Raw genomic sequence first — 22,219 nt, 5'->3', positions numbered from 1 at the left:
AGCCATCTCCCGAGGTGCTGTGCCTTTCCAGAGCTGCAGACCGCAAATACCAGGAGACCTCCGACCCATTTGCAGTGCAACGTCTTTCCAAGGCTGAATCCGTCCAGAACTTTGTTGAGCTCCAGCTGGACTTCCAGAGGCACAATCCCACTCATCGAAGTCCCCTCACTAGAGTGCAGGACTTCAGAATCGAAGAAGATCCACCAGGCGAATACCTTCCTTTGTTGGTGCTGAGAAAAGGGCCCCAAAACCGTGACCGACCAACGTGACTGAATAAATCTGTGCCAAGGATCCTCTCTCGAGACTGCTGCTGAGACATCCCATTCAGAGTCCTTTTGTCACCAGAATGAGGAATCAGGAGACCGGGTCCGTTGCTGTTGCACAGAGGAGAATCCAGCTACGTTTATTTCTTCTAACCTAAGGTACTGTGGGGTGAAAGGTATAACTTACATTGAACCGAAGAGACACTCCAGTGTTACTGGAGTGCGTGAGGAGGTGTCCAGGGTGTCCACTCTACCTCTGACCCAAGCTTGCCAGCTTGTGTCCCTTTAGGGAGTCCTTTTGCAGGGTCCTCCTAACTTGTGTTGTATCTTCAAGTAATCTTATCCTATAGACTAAAAGTATCCTGTGGAAGCTTTGCTATTATGCTACTTCGTAAGACTTTGGCACCACTCCTACATTGACTTTTTCGTATAGTTAGGGATTGGACTTTGAAAGCGTTGGAAGCTCCAAAAAATGTCTCTAGAAAAGCTCTGCTGCTGTGAATAGAGCCAACTGAGTCAAGTGGGGGCTAAGTGGTCTTTTGTGGTCTTGACCCACTTGTAATCAGGCATGAAGTATTTCTTTGCTGTGTTTTTTTTAGGCGGAGCGAGCAGCAGCAGCAGTGTGGCGGCAGAACCGTTAAAGACTCATTTGCAGCGTGCAGAGTCAAGTTGAGGCTAAGTGGTCTGTTGTGGTCCCTTGCGGGCCGGGAGGAAGGGAGAAACATTACCACCAGCTACTCGCCCCCGCCCCCGATGTAAACCGCAATGTGGGCAAATGAGCATCACAAGAAAACAAAAGCCATCCAGTGAGTGTCAGCTGTACACTACAAGCGGTAAGAAACCAATTTCCAATCCTAAGGGTCTATGTGACACGGGGGGCAGATTGACCTAGTAAAAGCGGGAGACTGTTGGGGATAATCCCCTTTGATCCCAAGAAAACAACCTGTGTTAGGCCCAAAAAACGGATACATTTCAGACATTAATTGAGAGAGGCTGTGAGTGAAGTTATTCACTCCAGGGACGTATCATTGAAAACATCCTTGCTGGGCCCCCTCGATCTCTATTAGTCTCGAAGTAAGAAAAAGACTAAAACAGACAAGACTCAGTAAAGGCACAGCGTTTTGAAAACTCAAACAAAAAAACTAAAACGCGAAGTGCCGCAAGATTTACTTTGGTGACTGGAGCACCTTTGATTGGTTGTCTAGTAGCAAAGAAGATAAGAGGAAAACCATGAAACTGCATAGAAATCCCATATATGAAGATACAAAAGCTCCCAATTGGGAAGAGCCGGCAATACCTGTAGGGGAGAAAGACGATCAGGGCGATCCCACTCCTACAAGCGTGGCTGTAGCTATTGTTCAGGGAACAAGACAAAGCATCCAAGCCATTGTACATGCAGAGGCTGTCCCTCTGTCAGTGGAGACGGGGGAGAGTTGGAATCAGAGCCTTTCCCCATTCCACATAACTGGAAAAAAGGATTGGAATATACAGTTACGACGAAAAAAATCCAAAGGAGAATTGAAGACCACTTTGGGAAGAAAAGACGCAAAAGTGTAAATGACAAAGGGATATCACTTAATAACCAGAATGAAATACATTTAGTGAGGAAAGATAGAGGCGACAGAACCGGATCACTGTCATCTCTCGTTCATGAGGAAACATCAGTTGAAATGGGAAAATTGAATATCTCCGATGAGGACATGAGTAACAACTCTGTCCCAGTGACAGAGTGAAGAAAACATTTGGAAATGATTACTCAAGGAGAAGATTCCTGCAACCCTCTTCCATTCCACGAAGGAGGCTGTGATACCCAAACAAGTGCAAATAATCTCTCAGCTCTCAACTATGTGCTAAACTCCTTGGTATCGGTTTTTGAATTACTGAGAGGGGAGGTGCATTCGCAAGCGGGTACATTGATAGAACTAACAAAGGAACTATCCAATTTAGATTGCGCCATGGTGGGATGCAGCAATGCAATAAACTCCATTATAATCCCAAAACTAACAGACCTAAAAATCGAAGTGACTAAACAAGGCATAGATCTATCAGCAATCCATTTAGTATTAGCTGGAAAAAAGAAAGAAGACGATATAAACCATCAATTGCTGCAGAATACTTTGAAGCAAATAAGTGACCTGAAGGAAGGAAGTGGGGGTGGGAGCACAGGAACAACTGTGGCGGGTCACAATCCACAAATGGATGATACACCATTGTCTGAATCAGTCCTGGAAGAATTCAGGAGGCTGGCAAATATGGAGGGAGATGAGCAAGAGATAGACTCACCAAAGTCAATCCCTCTGGAGAACCATCAGGACAAAGAAAGTGAATCCTCCATTATCGAGGTTGAAGAATCCAACCGTCGCCAATCAATAGGCAGAAGAAGGGAAAGGAAGAGAGAGGCACAGAGAAGAGAAGATGTAAAGAGGGAGGATACATTAAGAGAAACAAAAAAACCCCACAAAAACAGAAAACACAGAAACATAAAAAATCAACATCGTTTGTGAAAGCACTTACTAGGGCCTCAATGGCGCCAATGACGGAGGAAGATGAAACAAACTCCACAACATCATCTCTGAGAGAGACCAATGGGAGTGGAATAAAGACTTTCAAAGACTAAATGTGGTAAGCCCAGTCAACAAGTGAATGAGCTACCACCCCAGAATGGCATCACAGAGAAGTTAGGGATCATAAAAGTGAGCATTGGTTTACAAACGGAGAATCAAGGCCTGGGAAATGGAATTTCTCCAGGAATAGCGAACATAACCATGACATCCAAAGAAACTCAAGGCGAAGCTGGAATAACTCCTCAAAGTAAGGATAAAGCAGATAATTCAACGACTAGAGGAGGTCTGCTAATAGCCCCAATTTTCTTGAGGATAAAGCAGAAGGCACAAGTAGGGAACCGAACTGTAGAATCTGTCATTGAGGGTCCATCAAATATTTATTTTTTTAAATCGCCCCAATTTTTTTGAACTCTGGGCAGAGAAAGGCAGACTCAATCGATCAAGTGGAAGAAATCAGGCTGGGGAAAGGGAAGTGTAGCATGATTGAAACAGACTATAATGGAGAAGGCAAACTAGAAGATTAGAATCACCCCTAGATCAATCGGATTCAAGAATGGACCAACAACACAGTGTAGTCCAGTAAGAATCAAAAGAGAATAAGAGAAGTTCGACCTTTGCAATGCCAATAATCTGGCTCTCTCTGAACTCGAATAGAAACAATATAAAATCGCTGTGCAGGGGGGTGATCCTATCCATGCTTAAGAAAGTACCCAGTCTATATCTCCTGAATACACATGACATTGAATATTTCCGCTTCCAAGACCATGCCCAGCCTTTGACAGTGGAGGTGGGATTATCATCTAGAGAATGCTATGAGGCAATAATGGGAGCAGCATCTTATTTTTTTTTTCAAACTTTGGTTTTATTAGCATTTTTCATAATATAACAAACAGGCTCGAAGCTCGATTAAAGGCACATAAACATTCAGTACAGCCTGTGACCCCCTCTCCAACCCCCCCCCCAAAACGAGAATGAAAAGAACAAAAGAAGAAAGGAAGAAAAAGTGGGAGATAGCAACAAAAGTTATTTTCTTCTTCATATGAAACGACTGGGAGACGCATTAAGTGTCTATTTATAACCGGAGTTTAGAAGTGGTTGTGGCCGCTGAAATTTTCCATGACTGTAGTTCAAATACCGTTCCCCGGGCCGTGGAGATCCACCCTCCCTCAAGCGCCTTGTTGCTCCCCTCATCCGCCACCCCCCCGTCGGGTTTCAGTGAACATCCCATCCCCAGGATTCCCGCACCCCATACCAGTTCGCTTGGAATGAGCTAGAGTCATTGTTTACCATTGCCGTCAATTTGTCCATGAGGAACATTTGTTTCACCTTCTTTAGCCAGTCCTCCTTCGAGGGGGTCTCCGGGCTCTTCCATTTCTGGGCCAAAGCTACCCTCCCAGCTCTGAGCATTGTTTCCTACATTCTGGGGTATCTATACGTGTCCGTGTCCTCAGGGGGGAGACCCAGCAGCATCGTCAGGGGGTTCTGGGGGAGCAGTTCCTCCGAGACTTCCGCGATCTAACCCTTCACCCTCTCCCAGTAGGTTTGTACCTTCGGGCAATGCCACCACATATGGCCCCTCGATCCTCGTTGACCACAGCCTCTTGGGCATTCGGGTGACACCCCTGAGAACATCCTGGACAACTTCACCGGGTCTCTGTGCCACCCTTGTAAGATTTTAAAGTTATGTTCCATATCTGCCGTGAATAGGTTTCCGTGGAATGCTATTTTAAATATTCTCGACCAGGCCTCCTCCGAGATCTCTTCCCCTGCCAAGACGTTCCAGAAAGTACGGAACCCCCTCCTCTCTGCCAAGTTGATGGTATTAAGAATCTTGTATATACCAGATACCGCACCCTTCCTGGAGGTCGCAGAATCAAGAAATTTTTCAAAAGGGGTCAGCTGTCTTTTCAAGTCCAGAACCCATGACTGATCACAGAGGATACCTTTCAGGCGGAGATATTCAAATATGGAGAGAGACCCCTGCCCCAGAGCATCCCTTAACTCCTCATATGATAGGAAATCCCCATCCTTAAACAGTTGACCCGCCCATTCCATTCCCAAGTCGGACCAAGTCTGAGCTTTTTGGAACCCCCTGCTCCCCAATCTGAGGGGGTGTTCCCAGAGTGAGGTCATCGGGGATGGCCATGACGTCAAGTGTGCAGTCTGGGGGCCCTCTTTCCAGATTGCCCAGAGCACCGCCAATGTAGGGTGGGACTTCAGTCTACTCGGTATCAGCCTACGGGGGGCCCACAGAAGGTCCCGTACTTTCAGGGGGTGCGCATCCATGTCTTCCAGGTAAGACCAGTAAGTTCCCATCCCCTCTTTCATGTGCTCCAGGAGGACGCGCAATTGGGCAGCGCGGAAGTACAACTGGAAGTCCGGGAACCCGAACCCTCCCTCCTCCCTCGGTAAGGTCAGGACCGCCTTCGCGGTCCTCAGGGTCTTGCACTGCCACACAAACTCTCTTACCGCGTTCTGCAACGCTCTGAAGGTGTGATCTGGGACATTAGTAGGGAGAGCAGTGAAGAGATACAGTAAGCGCGGCAATATATTCATTTTTACCGCCGTCATGCGGCCGTACCAGGAGAGTACCATCGAGCCCCATCTCCTGAGGTCGGAGGTGATTCCCGCCATAACGGGATCGTAGTTGGCGGGGGCTAGATTGGATAGGTCCCTGGTAAGGATGACGCCCAGGTACCGGATAGAGGCCTTCCCCACTGTTATGCCATTGAGCCTGCCCAAGGGATCTAGCCCCTGGTCACGTACCCGCATGGGAAGCAGAACTGATTTGGATGTGTTGATCTTCAATCCCGAGAAACGCCCGAAATTGGTCATCAGAGACAGGAGAGGGGGAAGCGATGTGACGGGGTCCACCAAATAGGCCAGTATATCGTCCGCAAACAGGGACAGTTTGAATTCAACCTCCCCTCTCCTGATTCCCTTGATGTCCGGGTGTGCTCGGACTGCTATGGCCAGAGGCTCCATCGTTAGGACGTATATTAGGGGAGAAAGCGGGCATCCTTGTCTCGTTCCCCGGGAGAGGGCGAAGGATTCCGACAGCCTGCCATTCACTTGGACTCTTGCACGCGGGGCTCTATACAGTGCTGCCACCCATTCCCTGATATGTACCCCAAAGCCCATTTTCTGGAGGAGGAGTTGCATGTACCTCCACTCGACCCTGTCAAAGGCCTTTTCCGAATCCAGTGAGATCGGTCCTTTGAGCATAGTGAAACAGATTTATGGTTTTCCGGATGTTGTCCGAGCCCTGCCTGCCTCTGGTGAATCCTACCTGATCTCCGTGAACCAATTTCGGCAGTATCCCCTCCATCCGCCTCCCGATTACCTTAGCTAGGATTTTAACATCGATATTTAATAGGGATATTGGGCGGTAGGAGGAGCACTCCGTGGGGTCCTTGCCTTCCTTTGGTAGTACTACAATTATGGCTTCCATCATGGAGTCCGGGAGAGTGCCACCCTCCAAGACTGCGTTGAAAACCTTCACTAGGTGCGGGGCCAGGGTCGAGCGAAACCTTTTAAAGAAGTATACCGAGAAGCCATCCTCCCCCGGGGAAGTACCCGCCTTCATCTCGCCAATCGATTTTTCAACCTCGTCTTCCCGCACTGGACTCTCCAGCCCGTCTGACATCTCACTAGTCAGGGCCGGGACTCGAATAGAATCCAAAAACCTTTCTATCTCGGTCTCGCCCCCAGTGTATTCCGATGAGTACAATTTCTCATAATATTGGCGGAAGGCCTCTCCAATGTGGTCCGCTTCATGGCCTATTGACCCCACTTCATTCTTTACGGCTCTCACCATTCTACTTCTCTGCACCTCCCTCAGCTTCCAGGCTAGGATCCTATCTGCCCTGTCCCTCTTTTCGTAATATTTCTGCTTAACCAGCTGGAGGCTCCTTTCTGTTTTGTGGAGGAGGAGGTCCTTCAGCTGGAGTTTGTAGTCCTCTAGGGCATTGATTTGTTCGCAATCTAAGGGCTCCGTTGGGAGGCCCCCCGGCTGGAGATGGGATATTTTTGCCCTCAGGGACTTCTCTTGAGCCTCCCTAATTCTTTTATTCTGGGCTCCCTTCTTAATGAGAACACCCCTTAGGGTAGCCTTGAATGCATCCCATAGGGTGTGTGGGCCCACCTCCCCATTGTCGTTGAGGTCGAAGAATTCCGTTATGGGGTCCAATATCTCCTGCGCTTGGACCTCATCCCTCAGCAAGGAGTCATTGCATTTCCATCTACCCCTGCGATCGCCGGTCCATCCCCCTGCTACGGTGACTCGGACCAGGTCATGGTCAGACCAGGGGATAGGGTCCACCCTATGGCCGGTGATAGATGGGTTTAGGCTTTCATCCACTAAGATGTAATCTATTCTTGAGAAGGAAGTATGGATGGCCGAGTAGTATGTGAAGGAGGGGGCGCCCTGCCCGGGGGGGGGGGGGGTATCGTGTCCACCAGGCCTAGTTCTGAGTTCACCCTCTGGATATTCCTTGCCATGGTCTCATCTGCCGCCCTGGAGATCTGGGGGCCCATGCGTTTCCTGTCTCTGGACGGGTCCAGAACCATATTGAAGTCCCCCCCTACCACCATCGGGCCCTGGGCAAAGAGCTTAAGTTTATCCCTCACCTCTTCCCAGAATTGAGCTTGACCTTCATTTGGACCGTATACTACAGCTAAAGTTAGCGGGGCGCCCTGCAGCGACCCCCAAACCAACAGGTAGCGGCCTTCTGGATCTTTCAGTATGGCCTCTTTCTCGAAACCCACGTTCCTTGATATTAATATGGCCACTCCTCTTTTCTTGCCCTTGTGGGATGCACAGTGAACTTCCCCTATTCCTCCACCCCGCATTTTGGGTTCCTTCCCCCGGGCCCAGTGAGTCTCTTGCACAAAGAGGAGGTCGAGGCCTGCCCTTCTAAATTCCCTGCAGACCAGGGACCTCTTTGTGGGAGTGTTCAAACCACGGACGTTGAGGGATCCCACACCCAGGGACGGCAGGCTTTCAGCCATTATCCAAAAGTTCTATGATTCCAGACCACCACTTCACCTCCCCCCCTCCTCACTGTCTCCCTTAGTATTGTATTGTCCTCTCCCCTTTCCCCTCCCCCCCTGGTGGGCTTAAAACATTTCCCCAACTGCCCCCCAGACCCGACCCCCAACTGAACAACCCCAACAATCCTGTATCCCCTCTCCCCCCTCCCCGGCGTCCAGCCAGTTAGTTCTGCCATCGCTGGCTATTGGCCGAACCACCAGCCTGCCCGCCTCGGCCAGGCGATCCATACACTGCTCGTCCTTATGAGCCCCCCCTTCCGCCCTGTGGCGACATCCCCCTCATGATACCCCCTTACTTTCTGTCCATGGGGATGATGATACTGGTAACTTCCCGTAACAATGTTCGGCGGGTCCCCCAGCCTTCAGTCCTCAGGAGCGTTCCGCTCCCCCTCCTTAACTGGCGACGGAGTGTTCATTTTCCTGTATTTTCTCGCGCCTGTTTTCCTTCTCCTCTCATTCGATGGGCCTGGGCCTCTCCGAGTATCCCTCACCGGCCCCGATGGGCCCCTCCGGGGATTCGAGTCCTCTACGTAATCCTGGAAGGCTCCTTGTATGTCATCTTCCGTGATAAGAGTCGACCTCTGGCCCATATACTCAAAGGTCAGGGAGAAAGGATAGCCCCAGCGGTAGCGGATCCCCTTTTCCTTGAGCAGGAGCGTTAGGGGGCGACACATCCTGCGTTTGGCCAGGGTGTAGGCAGAGAGATCCTGGAAGATCGTGATCTGAGCGTTGTTATAAGTGATCTCCCGAGCCTTCCTGGCCTCCTCCAGCACCTTTGTTTTTTCAGAATAGTAATGGAACCGGACCAGAATAGATCGAGGGCCACCCGCCCTGCCCCCGGCTCTATGCACCCTGTCAAATGTGGGTTCCGTAGTCATTTCATCGGAGAATAGAAGGGTGATGATGTCTCTCACCGTTCGGGTGATGTCTCTCTCCGTTTCCCCTTCCACCTCAGGTACCCCAAAAATTCTGAGATTGTTCCTCCTTTCCCTATTTTCAAAGTCGTCCATCTGTCTGGACCTTTCCTCATCCCTTTTCTCCAAGGCCGCCAGCCTCAGCTCTACCCCCATTTCCTGGGTTGCTGATGATGATTGGTAGGTTTCCACCTGCAGGAGCCTGTCCTCGACCTTGTCCACCCTTTGATCAATTTTTTCAAATTTCTGGGCGATGTCGGATCGCATGTCCCTAATTTCCTGCAATATGGAGGCAATACCTTTTTCCATGGCCGTCATGGAAGGTGCCTGGGCCTCCGACTGGGCCATACCTCTGGAGGGGCTTGGGCTCCTCTTGCTGCTCGCCGTCTCTTGAAAGCGAAAGTCTTGCAAGGTTTTCCGCCAGTTCATCTGGTCACCCCCTTCTGGGACGGCCCGTGGTTATTTCCTAGGGTATTCAGAAGGGGGCCCCGAAGAGTTTGGGGGGGGTCCCGGGGCCAGGCTCGCCCCCACTTTGTTATGGTATGACTTTGCCGAGGGAGTCTTTGTTAGGCGGGCACACGCCCCACCACGTTCCAGTGGGGGCCTCACACCCCGTTCCGAGTTGCCGCGGTCCGCTGGTCTGTTCGGGCAACTGGTTCCGTGGTCCTTACCCCCCAGTCTGGGGCCTCGCTGGCCTGTTGGTGCTTGCCCTGTGGGGGCTGGGGGGAGGGAGAGCTCCCCTTGGCGCCTGGGCCTGCTTCTTGACCCCCACCTGGCTCCCTCCGCCCCCAGGGCCGACAGGCGACTGGATTCTGGCTGTGATGCGGGTCCTGCTGTCTCCCCGTGTTTCCTTCTCCCGCCTGGCCAGGCCCGTTGCACTGCGCGCCTCGGAGGCCGGGGGGAGGGGCGAGGCTCCGATTCACAAAGCGGGGGGAACCCCCCGTCCTGCTGTGGCCCCCGCTCCCGGGGCCGAGAGCGCTGGAGGATCAGTAATCGGCCGGGTGAGGCGGGGGGGGTGGACTCCTCACCGTGTCTGTCTGCGCGGCTCCCGCGGGGGGTCCTCTTCGAAATCTTACGCCGCGGCTGCGGAGGCCCAACACTGGGTCGTCCCCGGGTGCCGTCGCAGGTCTCGTTCTCGCGCCTCCCGGGGTCCCCGAGCGTCGTTGTTTCGCTCTATTGGTGCCCGGGGGTGTCTCCTCACTGCGCCGATGTGCTGGATCCACCTGGAGGGGTCCTGGGGGGCTCAATCCCCTTAATCAGCCCAGTCGAGGCGGGAGCAGTACGATCAGGCAGCCATTGCCTGCGCGCCCCCTGGTGGCCTCGCAGCATCTTATTTAAAGAAACAAGACCCCTTGATCTTCACCTCCCAACCGATTGGGAATGGGAAGCCTGCAGTAATTACATCAAAATGGACATCTAAAGCGGGCTTTGAAGAGCCCAAAGAAATATCAGTCAGGACAAATTAGGGAGGTTTAGTAGTTCCTGCAAAGGAGTGCCTGGAAAACCCACTGGCTTTACTTCCGGAAATCCTGACAGAGGTCTTTCAGAGACTGGGAGTAGGCCAGAAACCTCTTTATCTGTTTGGGCCTAAAAGTCATTTGTTGGAACACGTGGGGTCCAAATACATTCACCTCCAAGAATATGAAAGAACACTTGTTTAAAAAAGAGGATGTCCTTATGTTTGAAGAAATTTGGCTGGTCAATCCAATCATGGTAGAAGTTTATTCAATTGCTGTCAAGCCAGCCTTACAAAAAGCTAAGGGCAGACCAAGTGGTGGAATGCTCCTGGAAATTAAAAATTCTATATTTAAGGACATCATCCCAATTGTCAGCACCAATACAGGTATACAAGCAAGCAAAGCACTCTTTCGGCTTAAGGGAAGATCCTTGAAGGTGATATTCGTTAATATATATTGGAACCCCGCATGTTCATCTCTACAACATTTCTTGGATGATCTAGCAGTGATACTGGAAACTATTAAAATGAAGTACGAGGGGGGCGGAAATAATCCTGGGCCGTGATTTTAATTCTCAATGTATTCAACTTATAAAAAGGAAATCTCAACTCACTACACGCAGGACAACTGAAAAGGGTAGAATCTGGGTGGAGTTCCTCACAGAATGGGGACTGGTAATGGCAAATGGGAAACTGCCAGGGGATACCGGCTAATTCCACCAGATGCCAGGGTACAGTAAACTCACGAAGAATTACAAATCTTGGTCGGTGTCTAAGAAAATCTGGAGAATCCAACAAGATAGTGAACATATGTTGAAGCAATTGGGAAAGAGAGATTCGGGAGATTTTTGGGCTGTGATTCACCAACTGGAAGGGAAAATGGAATCCAGGCAGTGTAACCTAGTATCTGAAGCAGACTGCATTGTGCACCTGAAGGAGGTTTTTGGGAAACCACAAAAAACCATTATACAGAAGAAAAGGGATGTGGTCTGGAGTCTCACTTTTGATGAGTAATACATCATCAATTTAATCGGGAGCAGCTCTTCTTCTAGGGCAGCAGGCCCAAATGGTCTGACCTATCAGGTGTTAAAAAATGATCCATCTCTATGGGCTAGGCTTTTGAATTGGTTGTTTAAGGAGATCATGGCAAAGCAGGAATTCCCAGTGTCCTGGAAATCTGCCATTGTCATTCCACTGTTCAAGGGGGGCGATCGGACTGCGGCGACCAACTACCGACCGATTGCCCTCCTTGATATGGAAAGCAAAATATTTATGAGGATCTTGACGGGCGAGTTTGAAGCCTGGGTAAGAAGAGTGAGAGTCCTTTCAAAATGTCAGACGGGCTTTAGGAGGGGTCTGTCCACGATGTTAAATGGAGTGGTAATAAATCTTATGACCGAGAACACAGGAAAGAAAGGGGAGCAAGAACTCTATGGGGCTTGGGTGGACTTCTCAAAAGCCTTCAACCTAGTGGATAGAGGCAGACTGTGGCAAAAATTAAGAAACAAGGGAATACCAGAGAGAATCTTGGACATGCTCATAGAACTTCATAGGAACACTACAGTTAGAGTCCAGTTGGACGAGGAGGGCACCTATCAGACCCAGTGGGGGTCGAATGGGGAGTCAGGCAGGGCTGTCTAGGAGCGCCTCTCTTCTTTAATTTTTATCTCTCTGATATGGGAGAGTACCCTGAGTCATCTGCATTGGCAAGTCCAATGTTAAACGGTGTTAAAATCCACTAGCTTGCCTACGCGGATGATGTAGTTTTACTCGATAAGACAGCAATTGGGATTCAATGCCTTTTGAGTAAACTACATTGTTACACGGAAGAAAATGGTTTAGCCATAAACCCTATAAAATCAAAGATAATGGTATTCCAACAAAGAAATAAAAAGGTCATATTCCAACAATGGAAGATGGGAGGTCAGCAAATTCCAAGGGTTGAAGAACTAACTTACCTTGGTTATAAAATATACGCATCCCCGGCCGCCCATAAGGTCGAACATGATATTCTCACAAAAACGAAACAACTTGCAGCTCAAATGAAAAAAATCTTGTGGGTTCTCTCTGCGCCCTCTTATAAAATTCTAACAGGCCAAAGTCATCCCAATTCTGCTCTATGGCATAGAAGCAAAACCTCAGATTTGGGAAGGGAACTGGCAAAGATGGAAGGGTGTGTTGTGGAAGGATGTCCTAGGGTTGTCAATGTGCCTTTCCGTGGCAAACATCAGGTTTGAATTGGGCTTAAAATCCTTGAAAGCCCAGGTCGGATGGAAATTGGTCTCCCTTTTTCGGCTGATGTTATTGGCCCAAGAAGGATCATTATATCCAGACATTAGAGCCTACCTTGGGAATAACAAATCGAAAATGCTAAAGAACCTTGACTGTCAAGTAAAAGAATGGTTGGACAAAATGGACATTGATAGTGAAACAATAATTTAGAATCCTGTAAATGCAAAAAAATAATGGGATAAGATGGACTGGATAAACACGATTGAAGAAATATGATCTGTGAAAAATCCAAACCCACTACAAAAAGAGGATACAGAATTAGGGCATCTCAATAAATACTTGATAAAGTTCCCGGATTGGAGGATCAGAAAAAAAATCTTGAGATTGAGACTGAATGTAGCACATACCAGGCAAGTCCTTGCAAAAAGAGGGCAGGGGGACCGGGAAATCCAATTATGTAAGATCTTCATAAATCCAGAAGAACAAACTATTAAACATTTACTATTGGATTGTGAAGGAACCTGGCCTGCAAGGTGCATCTGGTTTGGTAAATTCGGGATTATTTCCCCCCACTACATACCAGAAATATTCTGGGACTGGATGATCTCCGGACATTCGCCTGGTCTGACAATAGCAGTGATTCGTATGTTGGAAAGCTGCAATATTACTTTCTAAGACCCCAGGAGTTTAAGATGATTTGTAATCAGGGGAAAAGAGCGTGTATACTCACCTAACCTGATTTCTTAAATACTGAAATAGGATATGGAAAGGAAAAATGTATAGTAAGAGCTGTTTTAGTTTGAATGGGAAACATTTTAACTTTTGCAGACCCCACTCTAAGTCCTTTGGAGGAGGTGGAAAGATGTGAATTGTAGAATTATATGTAATTTTAACTTCACTCATTTTTATGTCATTTTATTGTTAGTTGTATATAATTTGTTTTCCCATTGCGTCTCAGCTCTTGGAATCATCAAAAAATGTGGACTATGTGTACTGTGGCACTTTCCTATCTGTTATTATTTTGTTATCATTTTGTTATTATCCTTTCTACGTTTTTTTGTAAAAGGCTGGTAAACACAATACAAATAAAAAAAATTAAAAAAAGAAAAGAGCCAACCCTTTTCCTTCCTAAAGATTTTATTTTATCCAGTAAATAAAATTACTGTTGTGAGAAACCTGAGGGTGTTCTCACATGTAGTCCCCGGGGAACCTTCATTTTGGTGGCCAGGCGAGGGCCATTGCTTCTGGATCCCGACCCTGGGGGTGGACAAGCAAGGGAGGATCACCCGAGTAGAGGGCCTTCGAGGATTGTGGAGGGAATGCCCAAGGGAGAGACATGGTATCCCCCCTGTTGTAGTCCTCATCTATCGTACCCTCCCTCTACTGTCTACTGTCATAGGATAATGTCAAGCATGTTCTGCCTTACTTTCTTTCCCTCAAACACTTACCATAAGAAGGGGAAGAGAAAACAAACAGTAATAACATCTCTCCGTCATAAGGAAACCCCTAGAGCTGTGATACGGTATCCCCCTTTCTCTGATGGTACCCTATCCAACCCCTCCTCAGCCTTCATAGGATGTATTAAGGCACAGGTTTTGAAAATCTGCTTATCTGTCTGTGTTATCTCGTGATACCATGCCTGTCTCACACAGTATATAAGTCAAACTATGTGAGTGCGCGGTAGTACCGATAATCCGGTACAACTGTCGTTAGTGTCAAACTCTGTAACAATTGTAAGCACAAGCAACTACCATTTAAGTAATCACCTGTGAAAAGTATTAAGAATTCCTATGTGTGTTGGTTAGTGAATTAAGTATTTATCTACCTTACTTGTGTAAATATTAATAAATGTATATTTTTAATATAACATTTATAGTGTAAGTGTGACTTTGGACTATTGTAATTACTGGGTTTAGTGTACTTACCTAGAGCTCACATCTTCCTCCTATGATAAGCTTGGCTGCTGTGCCATTCTACCAAGAGCCTTTGGGTAGTAAGAGTTGGGGACCTGTATGCCAAAGGATAGTTTTATGAAATCTTACCTCAAGTGGTCTTTAGGAAAACTCCCCTAAAAGTAAAAAGCACCCCGCTCTCCTGCTGTTACTGGAGGAGGGCGCATTTCATTACAATAGGGAACCTGCCGCAACTTCACCCACCACGCCAGCTCAGGTGAGCTCTTGAAAGACTCCCTCGATCTGGCAGGCGAATGTGCCGCCCCGGGCGGTCACCCGGGTGGACCTAGCCTAAAGCAGGCCCTGCAAAGGACGAAAGTAAAAGAAAAGCCAATGGCTTGGATAGGGGTTCCCTAGTGACATGGAGTCATGTGGCAACCTTCTACTTTCAGGAGTCTTGTGCCAACCTTCTACTTTCAGCAAACACTTAAACCTGTGTTTTGCTCCCTTCTGGCAATTGTGAAGACAATCCCTAAAGTATGAATCAAGGTGTAATGTAGAGGACAGAACTTTTTTCCGAAAAGAATTGACTCAGAGACAAATACTCCCTGTCTCCTAAGACATACAATTGATATAGTGACGAGACATTGACTAGGTACATAGGTCAAGGTAAAGAAATAAAATAATTTATTAGGCAAGTCCAACCTGTCCAAGCTTAGCTTTTCGAGCTCCGATGCTTCTTGCCTGTATTAAGCCTTCCCTTCTCTCATTTCGAAATACTTTTACCAGTCCATTCCATTGCTGTACATATTTGTCCAATCGATCTTTTAAGTGTTCTGTCAAACAGAAAAAGAATTTGATGCTTCAAAAAAACAACATGTATTATTTCAACTTGTCACTTTTCACAAAATATTATATTTTAATTCTACTATAATTTGACAGTCATGCCAACGAAGTAACATAAAAAAAATGTCTATACAAACCGATGGCTTCCTTAACACAGTATCTGTGATGTTGCAGCTGCAATGGCCATATATCACTTAACTTTCTCATTAAACAGAAACAGGTAAATAACTCAACATTTCAGAAAGACAAAACCATGAAGACAACTCATGGCCGTAATGGGTTTAGTTCTGTGCTATGTATAGAATGTTTATTCAGTGCTCAGCCAATCAGGTGGCTGGAAGAGTGGGCAAGAATACACATTCTCCGCCCGCTGTTTCCAGCCACCCAAGGCCCTTCGCCGGGTGGCGCAATCTATTTTTTTTGTATGTGGGGAGGCCACAGGGAGCATCTCCCTTTTGCCTCCACACCTCCCCAAACAAACCATAACTTACCCACCTGCTCCCTGCTTCCCCACTTACCTGTCGGACCAGAGCTTTCTGCTCCTGTCCCGGCGCTCCTCCCCCTCCCGGCTGCCATCGTAATGGAAAAGGGACTTAGTCCATTTTCCCTATGTCAGCCATCTCCTCCCCCGCTCCCCTTGGGAGAGATTTGTAAGGAAGACAGAGTATCAACAGTAAGACAGACACAAGCGACCACAGTTCGAGGGCGTTTATTGAACTTTAACAAAGGTGTGATGAATGCCTATCTAAACCTAAATCTACAGATGGGAGCAAGCTACGACCATCAAATAATAATAATGCAGTCCTAATGGAATCTTGTCAAAATAAAAGGGCCTATACTATAAAAAAAAACTGTAACCAATCCTTACCGCTAAACATACATTGTGAGGGGTAGTGTTCATTAAAAAGAAAGAAGTGTTCACAAAATGATATGTCAGGATGTTCAGGCATTTGCCTCCCTTCCCCACGTTTTCAGCACGTGACAAGGCAGTTCACTCGAGCAAAGCACACACACTGGCTTCTTTGGCACGAGGACACAGTTCCATTACCAGCATCAGGGCCTTCTATGATGCAAGTCTCTTTGCTTTTCCAAAGTCTCTTGACTCAGAGGGCCTGATGCACATGAACAAAATAAACACAAAGTTCCTCTTCCCTTTCGAATGTTCAATTCAGATATCTCACCCTGGATCCCCGTCAGCCGGGCTCAGATCGCTTTTTATATCACATTTGGTATTGTGGATCCCCCTCTTTCGGGCTCGGATACCCATTTTCCAATGTTTAGAGAATACTTTTTCTCGAGTGACTCACGGTTCACCCCGGATCCCCCTCATCCGGGCTCAGATCCTTTCTCTGTCACAATCTCCCTCAGCCAGGCTAGAACCAATTGTTACACGCATTCAACTATCGAAGACTTTCGAATGCGCACAGGATTTAGCCTGACCCGTTGCAGGACCACTTTGATCTCAAATCTCCCCTTTCTAATATTTACCCATTAATTGGATACCTGACCTTCTAGTGAGCACCCACATGGCGCTGGACCACTCTGTCTATGGTATCTTATTTTGCCTCCCAAAGATCAATCACTCCTCTGGTTTTCAATTATATTTGCGTTGTTTGTCACATTCGTTTCACACGCTATTCTCTTTAGATTTTTTCATAAATTGTTGCTGCTTTCAACCTCGGTTCTAACAGGCTGGTTTAGTATCAGTCTCTCCGACTCACCAGCTGTGCTGTCTTTTACTGGTGCTTCTTTGTTATAGGAGCTAAGGACAGTGCCAGGGCAGCAGCCGCTCCTCCCCGGCTTGGTTATTGACACAAGAGAGCCGCGGGTACCTCTGTCACACAATGCAGGTTTGTTCAGCTTTAGTTCCCGGTCTTAGGTTTCTTACTTTCCAAGGTTCGCGAAAACAACGGTCTGAAAAGGTTAAGGGCACTTCCCTCCTTGCAACCCTCTGTGGTACCGCCGTCTTTCTCCTCCTATTAAACTGCCGTCTTGGAACCGCTGTTTCCTTGTGTGTTTTGCCTCGCTCAGAGTGTGCTTTCGTGCTCCGTCTTTTATCTGTGTGAGGAAGAGTGATGGAAGTCAGGTGTGTGTAATGATCAGTAACTGCCAAACCATTATATTGGGACATTTCAGGCATTTGGCTCTGGTGTTAGACCGTTTGCACTCACGGTGAGCTGTCCGTGAGAAAGTGTTCCTGTCGGGAAAGTGGGGGGTTGAGGTCCTAGGTATCCTACCTGGTAGGATGGATAAAGGGTCTTACAGGGAAGGGGATACCGCGTCTAACCTTCCGGTGTCACACTTCCACTCCCCTCATCCAGGTGATCTTCCTGGACTGGTCCACCCCCAGGAACTGGATCCAAAAGTGATGGCCGTGTCCTGGCCACTTGGATGACAGATCCCCGGGGACTAGCGGGTGAAACACCTTCAGGTTTCTCAGAGATTGGTGTTGCGCAATAAACACAGCCAATCTCCCTGAGAAAAATAAATAAACCATTTACACCCCGGATAAACCCTGGGGTGGAAATGGCTTTCACCCCCGCTGCGGGGAGCAGACATGGCCGGAAACGGTCCCCAGCGCTTGCCAAGGCCCAACACTAATGGCCATGTGTGTCCCCCCCGCAGCGGGGGTGAATATGGGTTCACCCCTCCAGTGGGGCGGTCATTGCCGGTAACGGCCCACCAGCCCGCGCCTAAGTAGACTCTCGCTTGCGAGGGCCTCGGCAAGGAATAGGGGCTATTATCGGCCATGTCCACTCCCCACCGCAGGGGTGAAAGCCATTCGCACCCCAGGGTTTATCCGGGATGCAAAAGGGTTTCTTTTTTTCTCAGAAGATTGGCTCTACTTATTGCGTGACACCAGCGGGAGGAGCACAGGGCCTGGAGCACAAGGCTCCGGTCCAGCAGGTAAGTGGGGAGGAAGGGATGGGTTGGAGAAGGGGCTTGGTTTGTTTTGGGGGAGGGGAAGAAGGCAAAAGGGAGAGGCTCCCTACATTCTAAAAAAAGAAGAAAAAAAAAAAAAAAACTTACAATGCTTGTTGAAAGTCCCCCCACTTTGTTTGCAAAACATGCATTCACCAAGTTCCGTTTTGTGTTCTCGGGTATCACGATATCATCTTCAAAATAATTGAAGCCTCTCTTCCCTTGGAACATACAAGGCTCTTTGAAATATGGATGAGGCCATCACTAGCCTACACAAGATCCTTACATACTGGTTTGCGCCCTCTAGTTCAGTGAAAGCTGTGAGCTTTTTTACTCTGGATGTTATTCTACTTGGTTATAAGTCAAGTCAATCGTGAATACGTTTGCTTTTACCACCAAAATCAGCATCTCCCCTAACCAGGTGCCTGTCCTGAATTACCCATCTGTTCAAAGCTCTTTGAATGATACAGAAAGGCACCTTTCCTAATGGCCTTTGCATGGTTAAACGCTCCATGGTTAACCACTCCAAGCACACTAGACATACAGTTACACCATCCTTTTCAAGTTTAGTTCCCATTTCACGACCCAACGCATGTGATATAAGACTTGATCCCTTGTTTATCCAGATTTTATTTCTGATATCTTTTGAACACTCAACGTTTCCATTAAATAAGCCTTTAAATTCTCTGCATGCCAATTCTATATCCAATTCCACTGCACCTCTGGTCTCATAGGACATCCTCTAAAGCAATACTATCTACTGATAACAATTACGATGGGACCAACCCAAAAGGGGTGTAGTTCCCTTCTCTGATATGAATACTTTTCCAACTGTGGTGCGCCATCTGACTAGTATCTCTGCTCTGAACCAATCAATGAACCAAATTAATTTACCACCATAAACCAAAGGTTTAATCTCTATTTCACGTACATTTTACCCTTTGGTTACTTTTTTCTCCCCGTGCGTATTTTGTTCTCGCTGAGTACTTTTCTCCCAAGTCAACCAATGCATTGACTTTTTCTTTCTCAATTATCACTTTAGCCATCAGTCTAGGGGTGTTTCTTCTTCCCCACCTTTCCCTCTCTGCATCACGTCTTCTAGTTCCTTGCACAATTCGTCCACTTCATTTATGGTACTGCCCTTGAGTACCCTTGCTTGATAAGTGTGTAAGGCTCGTCCGCCCCTAGCATCGTTTCCATTCTACCTATGCAATTACATTTTCATGCTCTCCTAGCCACCACTGTACACTGATGGGTACCATTCTTGTCCTTAACTAGTCCATTCACGCAATTCATAACATGCGCCTCACTCTTTGCTGTGGATTAGGATTATACAGATTAGGATCACCTTGTATTCATTGCTCGTCAGGCACGTGATTACCCAGACAATGCAAATTAAATTGGTTTCAGAGTTGCTCTTCTGTTTGCTCCCCAAAATACAGCTGCCGCCACACTGCAGTGATGGAGCCCTCTACATTTTACTCTACTGCCTCCTTCTGCATGATAAAATGGTAGTGCTCCAACACCATGCTAATCTTGGTGTTTTCATGGTTGTCCCATTTTTTCATAAATACTTTAAAACTTGTTTAATCCTTACTCATCCCCTTCAGTCAAACCAGGTAAATTCTCAAATACATTCTGGCTCCTGTTCTCCAAGCAAAGCATAGGAAAAGATTTTATTTCTGACCACACCGAAGTTTGGACCGCATTCTGGATGCACTTAATGCTCAAATCCCTTCGTACACTGCTTCTATTCTATGGGTGGTTCCTTAGGTAATGGTGGGAATGTTAAAAGTAGTGGGATGCTTTCTCTTCTGTCTCTTAAGCTTCACACAGTCGCACTTGATGTCCATTTCTCAACACCCGATCACTTTCTCTGCTTTCACATCATCTTTTTCTCAAGATACCCTCACTTCGGGGGGGCGCTGTTGCGCTCGAAGCAAGATGGCCGCCTGATTCATCGCTCCGTCCCGTGCGGCAACCTCTCGCTGAAAATCTCCTGTTTGCCCCGGCACAACGCGAAGCTGGTCCCCGGCGCGGGTCATTAACCGGACGGGGAATCTACTGTGCGAGTTTCGATCTCCGGACCTTCTCCATTGCGGAGTTTCGGACCTCTACGTGCTGGGCGGGGCCGCCGGCCTGCTGATCCCCATAACCGGCTCCAGGGCCCTTCACTTGAGCCCCGCGGCGTGCGGCCTACTGTGTGGGGGAGGGGCGCCCCGCGCTCGGCGTGCGGCTCCCTCTCCGGACTCCTGAGCGTTCCGCTCCGCTGCCCCATCCAGGGCGGTGTGCTGTTTGCTATCCGACCTTCAGCGACTTATACCGAGTCCCATCGACTACGCATAGGGCGGCCCCCCTACAACCGTAACGCGGTTTTCCAGCCGAATTCTTCCCGCCGGCCACCTTGATCTCGCACGGGCCGATACACCCGTTGCTCGGCGCGACCTGGGCCTACCCCTGCATCGGCGACATGTCGACACGGACCGGCAAGAAGCAATCCTCCATCAACATGTTCGCTAAACCCCCGACCCCCCTTGGAGGGGAGACATCTACACAAGACGCCTCACTCACCCCGGAACCACCCGATTCCCAGAAAATGTTGGAGTTAATCCGCGAAGGGTTTACCACTATACACAGTAAGCTCGACGATATGAATGGCACGATATCCTCCATCAAGGCGCACATGGAGAGAACCGATGGTCGAGTGACCGAGATTGAGGAGCGGGTGAGCACTGCCGAGGACGGCCTGGGTTCTCTCCGCGCAGAGGTGTCTACGCTATCCACCCGAGTTGCCGAAGTGGAGAAGAAAAATGAAGACCTGGAGTCTCGCTCGAGACGCAACAACCTCCGCATTGTCGGGGTTCCGGAGGATGGCCTGCAAGGACCTATGGAGGACTATGTGGAGAGTATGCTGCTTCAACTCCTCGACTCCCCGAAACTCTCCCCGCAGTTTGCGATCGAGAGGGCCCATCGCTCTCTCGCGGCGAAACCAAAACCTGGAGCGCCTCCACGCCCGATAATTGCTAGGCTTTTAAACTTTCGAGATCGAGACACTCTCCTCAGGGCGGCGAGGGCCAAGGGAGATCTCCTCCTAGGTGGTGCTAGGATCCATCTTTATCCGGACTTTTCGATAGCAGTACAACGGGAGCGCAGGACCTTCCTTGCAGTGAAGAAGAGATTACGCGACCTCCAGGTGAAATACTCTATGCTGTATCCCGCTAAGTTACGTGTTGAACACGCCAGTCGTGTTTATTTTTTTACGTTGCCTGAGGAAGCCTCTAGGTTCATAGACGAACGCTTTCCTGGTTGAAACAATCTGCTAGCGAACACTATCACTGGCACACTATTGTCTTAGAACATTCGATCAGCGGATACCTCTCTATCCTACTTCGGCACTGTTTTGGCCCATCAGCACTTTGTCATTGTCCTATGGTGTCCCGACGAGAACACTTGACTGCACCTAATTAAGCCAGTTGCTTTCTTGTTGTGTTTCTTTTGCCTATGTTGTCTGCTGCACATTGTTTTATGCTACGTAGTCGGCTTTCCCCGATAGATTGATTTACATTGGGTTTGCCATAACTACCCCCGCCCTCACGGGACCTCCTTTAGAGGGATACGGACACTAATAACGGGCATATACAGCTATCCGTTCACTGCCTCACGGTTCGGAGCATCACCGCCAGGCCACCTCACAGGCCCCCCAGGCGTTGATGCCACTGTTTTTGTTTTTCCTGTTGGGGTATAGGGCGGTCATCCCTCCGTTTGGGGGAGGAATGTGGGAGGGGGAGGGGGGAATGGGGTTTTATGTTAAAAAAAAGCTTGGTGTTCACAGGGAAGGTGGAGTACGAATTACTATGCCCCCAGTGGCAATACAGATTTGCGCGCACTGGGAGACGACCATGGGGTGCATACTTTCATACACCCGTGTTTTTCGATGGCTACTGATGAAGGGATTGGTGAGGATCCCTTGACGTTCATGAGTTGGAATGTAAGGGGGCTGGGAAATCACAAAAAGATGAGGTTGTTACAACTTCAGGCCGAACGACACCGGGCTAAAGTCCTGTTCCTTCAGGAAACG

General features: G+C 48.4%; 1 protein-coding gene across 2 annotated transcripts in view; it reads right to left on the bottom strand.

Annotated features, from left to right (window-relative positions):
* GALNT7 (polypeptide N-acetylgalactosaminyltransferase 7) overlaps positions 1-22,219 on the bottom strand; it is an 800,303-nt gene that overhangs the window by 405,637 nt on the left and 372,447 nt on the right. For both annotated transcript variants that reach the window (XM_069631418.1, XM_069631417.1), the window contains exon 4: positions 15,079-15,209. In XM_069631418.1, the coding sequence (XP_069487519.1) occupies positions 15,079-15,209 (131 nt within the window). The remainder of the gene's footprint in view (positions 1-15,078; positions 15,210-22,219) is intronic.

Source organism: Ambystoma mexicanum, chromosome 6q (genome assembly GCF_040938575.1).
Source record: "Ambystoma mexicanum isolate Mex_15411 chromosome 6q, UKY_AmexF1_1, whole genome shotgun sequence".
Classification (NCBI taxonomy): Eukaryota; Metazoa; Chordata; class Amphibia; order Caudata; family Ambystomatidae; genus Ambystoma; species Ambystoma mexicanum.
Note: the sequence above shows the minus strand (reverse complement) of the source record. Positions and strands in the feature narration are given on the sequence as shown.